The sequence below is a fragment of the Thalassophryne amazonica genome, chromosome 1, assembly GCF_902500255.1.
Source record: "Thalassophryne amazonica chromosome 1, fThaAma1.1, whole genome shotgun sequence".
Classification (NCBI taxonomy): Eukaryota; Metazoa; Chordata; class Actinopteri; order Batrachoidiformes; family Batrachoididae; genus Thalassophryne; species Thalassophryne amazonica.
In genome coordinates this window covers 135,012,091-135,022,988 of record NC_047103.1, presented here as the reverse complement: position 1 = coordinate 135,022,988, position 10,898 = coordinate 135,012,091, and the positions used below count along the sequence as shown (strand labels likewise).

At 39.3% G+C, this 10,898-nt stretch overlaps 1 protein-coding gene across 1 annotated transcript in view; it reads left to right on the top strand.

Moving 5' to 3' along the window:
* The first annotated feature begins 493 nt into the window (after positions 1–493).
* Positions 494–10,898, top strand: part of stoml2 (stomatin (EPB72)-like 2) — a 30,199-nt gene continuing 19,794 nt past the window's right edge. The window contains exons 1-4 of the mRNA XM_034175171.1: positions 494–661; positions 5,546–5,695; positions 5,825–5,924; positions 6,041–6,099. Coding sequence (XP_034031062.1) covers positions 620–661; positions 5,546–5,695; positions 5,825–5,924; positions 6,041–6,099 — 351 coding nt within the window. The 5' untranslated portion in view covers positions 494–619. The remainder of the gene's footprint in view (positions 662–5,545; positions 5,696–5,824; positions 5,925–6,040; positions 6,100–10,898) is intronic.

The following is a 10,898-nucleotide window of genomic DNA, read 5'->3' as shown; positions in this document are numbered from 1 at the left end:
TTACTAGGTAGTAACTGCTGGCTAGGGTGCACTTTAATTGCAATCCGAATGGGCCAGCGCACGCCGCATGCAAGTTAAGGTGCGTGTTTTTCAATTAAAATGTACTTGCTGTGTACGCCATGCCAGAGCATTGCAGTGATATGACATGCTATCACCTTTTATCATCATAAACCTGTCTCATGAATGTCAGAAATTGCTCTATGAAAATGAATGACAGCATATACACAAAGTGAAATATACAAGGACATGGCCAAAATTCTTCTTTATTACCAGTGCGTAGAACGAGTAACTCAGCTAATATTTTATAATTTGAGAAAAGCAAGCACCATTCGAAGCTGTGGTAATTTATTCACCAAACATAAAAAAGACACTTTAAGAATGAAAGAAAAAGGTACAAGTTAAATTTATGTGTCCATCTTTGCTCTTGGGTGAAGCAACATGGCGGGCAAGTACTTCCGGTGACTTCAAGTCAATGCGGATTGTTATCGATTCAGTATCCGCGGTGGAACCTTTTCGAACACATTCCAAACGTATCGGTCTTGTGTGTTAAGATTGCTGTTTGTGCATCCTGTCAGTAACTCAGATTAGTGTATAATTTAAAAACGTTTTGTCAGAAAACATGCTGAGAACGTTGTGTCGGGCTGGCGGCTCCCTTTTGCAGGTAAATGCTGTGGTTATCGAAGCGTTAGCGTTCACATTTATTTTTCTATGCTAGTTTAGCTTAGCAACATGTTTAGGGAGCACAAGGCAGGTAACGAGACAAATTTATTTACGTTATTGAACTATTACTCGTAAAACTGTCACCAGTTTTCGGTATTTGTATTTGTAAATTAGTAAATGTTACTTGTTGAAGCCAAACACTTGGTCATTTTTTTTAATGAATGAGTTGATTACAAACTGACTAATGAAGGTGACTTTTACAAATGTGATGACAGTTAGTGAAGTTTAATGTAACTGCTAACTATAACGGTGTTCTTGTAATGTTGATAAAATTGCGCATAATATTTCAGTGTTGCTACATACTTATGGGTTGGGGCGGACTTTACATCGAGCGCCCTCTGGTGGCCATTTGTGGCCAATGAGAACATAGCCGAGCTCAATACAAATACATGTAACTTGATCACTTTTCAAAGGGGTCAGACTCGTCAATAAAGTCAATTTAATGTACAATGGTTCATTTCAGATCAGCTTGGTGTATAAATCTCATTGTTCCAGGCAGTGATAGCTGTCGGGCTGGCTGTTAGCAACAAAACAAAACCAGCTTCTTTCAATAGACAGTCAGTGTAACCCGAACTTGTTTTCATCAGGCGGCGAGTTGCGAAAGTACGAATTCTCGCCTTCAGATTTGCCACTTCGCCGGAAGTGACTGCATCTGCTCCAAGACATAGATACATAATCTTCAAGTGCTTATCTGGATTCGGTCACGGGGGCAACTAGCCTTTCCTGGGCCACATTAACCATCTCTGATGGGGGGATACCGAGGAGTTCCCAGACTAGTTTGGAGAAATAATCTCTCCACCTAGTCCTTGGTCTTCCCCAGGATCTCCTACCAGATGGACATGCCTGGAACACCTCCCTAGGGATATGCCCAGGGGGCATCCTTACTAGATGCCCGAAGAACCTCAGCCAGCTCCTTTTAATGCGAAGGAGCAGCGGCTGTACTCCGAGCTGCACTGGGATGACCGAGCTTCTCACCTTATCTCTAAGGGAGACACCAGCCACCCTCCTGAGGAAACCCATTTCAGCCGCTTGTATCCGCTGTCGCAGGATTTCTTTCTTGCATTTTTAGGCCTCTCAGAAATCAACATTAGGTCATCACATTGTGCATGATATTTTTTAGTAATTGAGCATTTACAATTACAAATGTATGGCCTTTGGGTTTTTTAAGATTTAAGTTATAAAAGAGTTTTCTTTGGCACACTATAATGTTATTTATTTACCGTTAAATAGCGGATTCACAATAAAACATTGCCATTATTATTAAAATTTGCATGGTTAGGAAAAAATTAATAAGTAGTTCTCCTGAAGGGAAACAGAAGGCCTAGCGACCCATACAGTCTATGATAGCGACCATAGTGATGTCAAAAAGAATATAGTGCCAAGAGATGACACTGTGATGTATTTTACACAATAGCCAGTGGCAGCACTATGGAACCTCTGCCACCATTTGGGCTGCTGATGATAACACCAGCGTTCAGTACACTGTAATTTAACATACATTTTTTTTGTTTTGATGGATCATTGTTGGGGTTTGTTTTCATCAGAAGCAGAATCCTGAAGACACAATGGATAGCCATGGTGAACGCTGTAATCATTGGGAGTAATTAAATAGTTACAGAAAAGAGTTTCAGCTCTTAAAATAAGTGATTTATTTTCTGCTTGTTGGCGGCAGAGATATGCACCCGGAGCAAACACAGAGCAACTTCTTTAAAAACACTGCGGTTATTCATAAGCAATTCCACGTTAAGGAATGAAAGTACTTCCAGACATCTTATTTGGATAAGGTTTTGTCAAACTGTGGTTTTACTCAGAGAAACAACACCAACAGGTCAGATTACAAAACTTAATTTACTCTGTGTGCTGCCAACAGGTCTGCTTCACATGATGTAAACTTTGTTTTTGTTCATATATATATAAAATCTAACAGCAATTCTTCCTGTTTGCTGGCCAGGGATTGCTTAGAATCGAAATAAAGACAATGTCAGGTTGACAGAAATAACTGCAGTTCAGAAAACGCGCAGTAATGACCAACGCGAAGCAATGCAAAATAAAGCTTTAGTAGTTTGTGAAACCATATAACACCTCTGAAGTGATATGAGACATCTTATGGATGTTAACGTGCATGCCCCGTGTACGCATATCATGCGAGGTCAAAGGTAATTTCCGATAAATTCAAAACCTCATGCATGCGCACACATACACACACACACACACTTCCTTCTGGAGATGGTGTTAAAAGGAAAATAAAATGATCATTCATGGAATCCCCAAGGCAAGCCGTTACAAAAAATTATAATGTGCAAACTAAATTTTGCCAGTTTTGTGAAAATATGAAAAGCCATTTAGCTTTAAATTTGTTAATTTTTAGGTTGAATGTTCCTTTCGCACCATACCTTTGTGACTACATGCAGAAATTGTTCTGCTATAAACAAAATTTACATTCATTTTACACTTCTGTGACATGTTTCACATTTTTATTGGAAAATAACAGCATTGCAAGCTATTTTAAATTATTCCCATAAAATTTATTTTGCACAATTAACTGCATCCTTCTGCATGATGAAGTTCTCGCTGTAGTTCCCTGTCACTACTTTTACCTTAATTTGAAGGCTGGTTCATGCATTTCCAAGATTTATCACCAGTCAACAAGTCGATTTATTTCTCTTGCACAGCCACACTGAGCAGTTCAACTTAACAAAATATTTTCAGAAAGGAGTTGCATCATCTGCAAAGGGGCAAAGAGGAGAATTGTTGATGCCATTTTTCTCTGCATTTGGTCAAACACCCGTTGCTGACTGCATTAAGAGCCACAACATTCAACCAAAACAATTGGATGCAAGCGTATGACAAATTAAACAGTTTTTGCTCTTGTAGACATATTGTATTTGACCATAATGCCTCCAAAAATGTTTTTGCTCTGCAGACATTTGTTGATGAGACACTCTCCATTCTCAATGCATTTGTTTAGTTAAAACTCAGTTTATTAAAATTCCTCAATAAAATTAAATTTAACATTTTCCCTGGTGTATTTGTGTTGGTGAGATTTATTTTTTATTATCTCATCAGAATATATATATATATATATAATCAGAAAACTCATTGAACCATGGGTAGATGAGAACACCCCTCCCCCCGCCCATGTTGCATGTATACAGCACCACTATGAAGTTTAAATTAAACAATCATTTTGCTTGCAATGGTTATTAATATATCCCATGAATCTTTCAGGAATCTTCCAGCCATTTACAGCATGTTGTACTGTTTCTCCGGTCACAGCCAGAGAAGCCTGTAACTCTTTCAGAGTTGTTTAATGGTCTTGGTGGCTTCCCTTGTTAGTCTCCTTCACATACATTCAGTCTGTAAAGACTTAGTGAACTTTTGTGTTAATAATCTGATATTGTATGAGTCACAAAGAGCTAGAGTAAACTGCTTCCTGTCACCACTGAACAGAGAAAAATCTCTGTTCACCGTGCCCCTTTTTCTCTGAGCAGAGAAAAATATCTGTTCAGACCTAAATGTATGCATGTTTACCTCGCTAAATGCAATTGAACACCTTAAAACTCCTAAACATTTTTTTTAAATATAATAGTTAAGCTTACCTTAGCCTAGCTATCTTCCTTCTTGCTGTTGTGGTTGGCCCATGCATTCCAAAGAAGTGGTGCGCTGAGTAGTGTGAAACTTAGGTTATTTCCTCTCATTATTCAAGAGTGTGGTGTTTCAGTTTGGGAGTATGATTTATTCATTTCACTCATTTTCTAACATCCTGATCCTTATTGAGATCTTTTTTCTTTTTTTCCCTCTGTTTTGTCATCCAACTTAATTACTGCCACCTTCTGCTAAAGGGTCTGACAGTACCTATTTCAGATCATTTATACGGGAACATCTTGTCACATGTACAGACATTACCATCTTGTGGCCCTAGATAATAATGCAGTATTTATTCATACGCAAGTTGCTTCAAAATATAAGTTGCAGGACCAGTGAAACAAGTTTTTTTTTTTTTTTTAAAGACGTTACTTTTAGTCCAGAAAATACAGTAACCTCCCTTCTTCCAAGTAACAGAAGTATTCCTTAAATTTCACAGTTTAACATGGGTTATATTTTCTTAGTTTGCATATTATTTTATTTTTGTACACTTTCTTCCAAACAAGGTTCCCAGGTTCAAGAGCACCCATGCCCATGTAGTGTGGAGTTGAATCAGGAAAAGCATGTGATGGAAAATTTGTGCCAAATCAACATACAGATCCAAAGGATAACATTTAACTTTATTACAGAATTTAAAATGAAAGATGTTTTTGTTTATTTTTGACCTCTCACAGCCCACCTGCTGTGGCCCACACTTTGGGAATCACTGTTGTAGAGATTTATTTGAAGTCATAAAGTCATTATTTCTGAAAGGATTAAGTGCTGATAGTTTCTTTGAGCACCGACAATATCATTTAATTTAAACTTAAATTCTGTTATTTGACATTAAAATAATAAATATAAGGCTTGTCAGTTCATCTACAACATTATGAATTTTATATGCACAGCATAATATCCAGCCATGTATTTTCTAGACCTGCTTACTTCAGTCAAGAGTCAGAGAGCCTCTCCCAGCAATAGGGTGTGAGGCATGGTACACCCTAGACAGGACGCCAGTGTGTTGTAGGGCCGTACACAGTATTATATTAAAAAAAAAAAAAAAGTGAACTTGATCCTTGAACACTGTTCAGTTTCCAGAAGTCACTTTTTTGGCAAACGTCTATACATGCATTGGTGGTGTTTTACAGCCATTCATTTCAAACCATCACACCTAAAAACAGTGTGATTTGTTTGTGCACAGTCTCAGCGTGCCATGCCCAGGTTGTGGATGACACCTTGCCAGCAGCGGTGGGCTTCCCGCTTACCCATGAACACCGTGATCCTGTTCGTACCACAGCAGGAAGCCTGGGTGGTTGAGAGAATGGGTCGCTTTCACCGCATCTTAGAACCGGTAAAATTTTTCAACCTTTGGAGGCTACAAATGCTCTTTCTGAAATTCTGGCAGGAAAACAGGAAGTAGTACTCCTGACATAATTGAATTCTACACATTTACATTCTGTTTTTAACCATTTTTTCATAGGGGCTGAACATCCTTATTCCCCTTCTGGACCGAATTCGATATGTGCAAAGCCTTAAGGAGATTGTCATCGACATCCCTGAGCAGTCAGCAGTGTCTCTCGGTCAGTGCCCTTAACTATTGTTGCATTTGAAGAAAAAGTTGGACGCCTGAATTCCTAGTTTACTTTTATTGAAGTAATAATCTTCAGAGACTCACAGATGTTTGTGGTTTGTTCAGATAATGTGACCCTGCAAATTGATGGAGTCCTTTATTTGAGAATCCTGAATCCTTTTAAGGTATGTGGTTCATAATTGTATCTATTTTAAGTTGCAGTGTGCATTTAGGGGTATTTCTTTGCAGAAACAAATTGATGACGGAGCCACCGTGTTGATACAGCAGCCCAACAGAGGCTCCGTCTCTCACATTTTCCAGCACAACCAAAAACTGAAGATGAAAGAAGAGGAATCGGTTGTTGATCCTCTAAACACTGTCTCCTGGTTGGATGTTAAACAGCTTGAGAACCCTCTTTAATGAGGGCTTATGCATGTTGCTTATCATAAGAGAAGGCAAGGGAGCATGAATCCCTGTCACCAGAGAAGTGAAAACGTGAAAGGAAACTAAATTATGAAGGACGCTGTCATAATGCAATCTGTAGCCTCACATCCAAATGACACTAAATTCTACCAACTGTAGCTGCTCATCATTTGCTTTCCCTCGTTAATAGTACTAGGACCATTATAACACAGATAACACATACACTGGTGACATTTTGTTTCATAATTGGGTCTTTTTTTGGACCTTTAACTACAGTCGGCACCAATCAAGACCTGGAGCTGAGATTGTTCTGCGCTTGTGATTTTCACATTTCACAGCGCTTCACTTTTTCCACATTTTGTTATGTTACAGCCTTATTCCAAAATAGATTAAATTAATTTTTTCCCTCAAAATTCTACACACAGTCCTCCATAGTGACAGTATGAAAAACGTTTTTTAAGATTTTTGCATATTTGTGTCAGCCGGATCCCGTCAGATCTCAGAAGCTAAGCAGTGTTCGGCCTGGTTAGTACTTGGATGGTGTTCTTCAGAACACCAAGGGCTGTGTGTGTTTCTCCATGTAAAAACTGGAGTTGCATCAGGAAGGCCATTTGGTGTAAAGCTTGTGCCAAATACCAATGCAGATCTGGCTGTATCCACTGTGGTGACTCCGAACAACTGGGAGCAGCCAAAAGGACTAATTGGAGTCTACCTGGAGTAAATTCAGTTGATTGGACATGATTTGGAAAGACACATACCTGTCTACATATAAGGTCCCACAGTTGACATTACATGTCGGAGCACAAACCAAGTATGAAGTCAAAGGAATTGTGTGTAGACCTCCAAGACAGGATTGTCTTGCGGCACAAATCTGGGGAAGGATACAGAAACATTTCTGCTGCTTTGAAGGTCCCAATGATCACAGTGGTCTCCATCATCCATAAATGGAAGAAGTTTGGATCCACCAGGACTCTTTCTAGAGGTGGCCCATCTCTTTAAACGCGATCGGGGAGAAGGGCCTTAGTCAGGGAGGTGACCAAGAACCCAGTGGCCACTCTGTCAGAGTTCCAGCATTCCTCTGTGGAGAGAGGAGAAACTTCCAGAAGCAGAACCATCTCTGCAGCAATCCACCAATCAGGCCTTTATGGTAGAGTGGCCAGACAGAAGCCACTCCTTAGTAAAAGGCAAATGGCAGCCCACCTGGAGTTTGCCAAAAGACACCTGAAGGACTCTGACCATGAGAAGCAAAATTCTCTGGTCTGATGAGACAAAGATTGAACTCTCTGATGGAATGTGAGGCATCATTTTTGGGGGAAAGCAGGCACCATTCCTACAGTGAAGCATGGTGATGGCAGCATCATGCTGTGGGGATGTTTTTCAGGAGCAGGACCTGGGAGACTACTCCGGATTAGGGATGGGTATCGAGAACCGGTTCCTTTCGGGTATCGTTAAGAAATGATTCAATCCACCGACATCAATAACCTTTTTACTTAACGATTCCCTTATCAGTCCTTCAGAGTGGCCGTTATTTTTGGGAGTGTTTGTCAGGAAAATTATAATTTCTCTACATTGTAATCAACTTTTCTGCAGCGCGGCTTTGCTTTGAACCTTGAACCAATCGAAGCAGTGATTCGCAGATCGAAGCAGGGCTTCGATCATTGCTTCGTTGATTCATTTTTTCTTACGCTCCCCCCCCCCCCCCCCCCCCAAAAAAAAAACCCTACCTGTTATGGTCTTCTGAAACAGTTGATAGATGTATTTTATAACTTAAAAACGGGACCGATGCTAACACGTTAGCATGTCTATGGCATTTTTAATGTTAAAGTTAGCATTAAGCAGTTGCATCTGTCAAGTGTTTGTTGTCGTAAGAGTCAAATGTATTACAAATTGTAATATTTTTTTTAAATTTATTTTTGTTTATAATTAATAGCAAGCACAACAATAATAGTAATAACTAATCTAATGATTATATACAATTTCAGAGAAAGAGGCAAAAAGAACCTGAATAAAAACACAACAGAAAATATAAAACCAACTAACAATGAACATACATAAATAAATAAATACATACATACAGAAAGAAAGAAATAAGTGTTTCCTGTGAACACCTAATGACTCTTACACCTCCACTTCATCCCTGTCTTATTTAAGTTTAATGACAGTTTGTTTCGGTCAAACCATATTTTCAATTTGTTAATTTCTTCATTGATTTCCTCCAGAACTATCTGCCAAACTAGAAAACTGCTGCATCCTAGTAAGAGCAGAATACTACTGGAATGAATTTGAATAAGGAAAGTTGGGGTTTTTTTTTCTCACCAAAATGAATGCTGCACTCACTGCAGTTTATTGTCTGGAATAGTCCCAGATTGCATTTCAGAGCTTCTAGAATTCAAACATTTTTGTGCACGTGGTGTTGGGGGGTAATTTTGATTTTGTACACTTTTTGATCATGTATGGCCGAGGGTGCAGCTCCTTTCTTTTGTTTTCGGGTGGGTTGCCAGGTCTGCACTTTATAGGACAGCTTGTTATGAACAGTGTTGCCACAGTTACTCTGAAAAAGTAATCCAGTTACTTATAAAAAGTAAAATAAAGACATCTTTCTTGACCTCATGCTTAACTGTTGATAGCACTGAAACAGTAAAACTTGCAATTTCGAACTTACATTGTTTATAAATATAATTATTAAATTCTTTCTAGCATTTTTCTAATATTTAAATTCTCTCTAAATATTTTAGTTGTTGAGATTATCATTATTATTATTATAAGCAGTGATGCCGGTTACTTTAATCTGGCCGCTTTTTTCAGTAATGAGTTATCTAACGCGTTAATCTTTCCAAATCAGTAATCAGATTAAAATTACTTCTCCATGTCACTGTGCGTTACTATTATTTTTGCATTGTGGGTCGATCGCAGCATTTAAACCTGGTCTGTGGGCAGGGGGTCGGAGTTAGACTGAACTGCTCACTTTCAGCAAGCAGCGAGCTTTTCAGCCGCTGTTTTCTGCAGCAGCTACAACTTGTCCTCATTTCTCAAAGCGCGGTGACAATAGCACACCTGCACTGAGATTTACAAAGGTGTTTTTATGGTTTTCTCCCCTTTATTTAGAACTCTGAGCTGAGCCTCTCCATGTCTGCTCGCTAAAAACAGTTGATCCACCGTGATGCGGCAACACTCACACTTTTTCCCCTCAAATGCGCATAAACTCTCTTTCTGAGGGTGACGTAAAAACATGATAAAACGTTCTTACTTGTAAATCTGGTCATGTTTTATGCATAAATAAACATTATCCATTCTCTGTGCTCAAACGCCAGACCAGGGGTGAATCCAGGCAGAAAGGGGGTTTGGGGCGGGGCAGGGGTGCCTCCCCCCACCACACACACACACAACACCCATAGATTAAAGGTCCAGTTTTTAAGCCTTTTTTTACTACTAAAAATAATAATTTCTTCAACAAATAAAATGTTTTGACAGAATTTAAATGTTAGAAAGAATTTAATAGTTACATTCATTAACAATGTAGGTTAGAAATTGTTTTACTGTTACAGTGCTGTCAGTAGTTAAATATGAGGACAAGAACAATGTCCTTTTCTTTTTATAAAACAAGGGTTTATTTTCATTGAAGTCAAGAAAGGGTGACTACAAAGTGAGTATTGGCAAAACAGGTTTTCATTTTCATGTTGAGGTAGCAGAGGGTTGTTGTCGGTAGCTGCTGAAAGTAACTAAAAAGTAACTTGTAATCTAATTTAGTTACTTTTACAATTGAGTAATCAATCAATCAATCAATTTTTTTATATAGCGCCAAATCACAACAAACAGTTGCCCCAAGGCGCTTTATATTGTAAGGCAAGGCCATACAATAATTATGTAAAACCCCAACGGTCAAAACGACCCCCTGTGAGCAAGCACTTGGCTACAGTGGGAAGGAAAAACTCCCTTTTAACAGGAAGAAACCTCCAGCAGAACCAGGATCAGGGAGGGGCAGTCTTCTGCTGGGACTGGTTGGGGCTGAGGGAGAGAACCAGGAAAAAGACATGCTGTGGAGGGGAGCAGAGATCGATCACTAATGATTAAATGCAGAGTGGTGCATACAGAGCAAAAAGAGAAAGAAACAGTGCATCATGGGAACCCCCAGGCAGTCTACATCTATAGCAGCATAACTAAGGGATGGTTCAGGGTAACCTGATCCAGCCCTAACTATAAGCTTTAGCAAAAAGGAAAGTTTTAAGCCTAATCTTAAAAGTAGAGAGGGTGTCTGTCTCCCTGATCTGAATTGGGAGCTGGTTCCACAGGAGAGGAGCCTGAAAGCTGAAGGCTCTGCCTCCCATTCTACTCTTACAAACCCTAGGAACTACAAGTAAGCCTGCAGTCTGAGAGCGAAGCGCTCTATTGGGGTGATATGGTACTACGAGGTCCCTAAGATAAGATGGGACCTGGTTATTCAAAACCTTATAAGTAAGAAGAAGAATTTTAAATTCTATTCTAGAATTAACAGGAAGCCAATGAAGAGAGGCCAATATGGGTGAGATATGCTCTCTCCTTCTAGTCCCCGTCAGTACTCTAG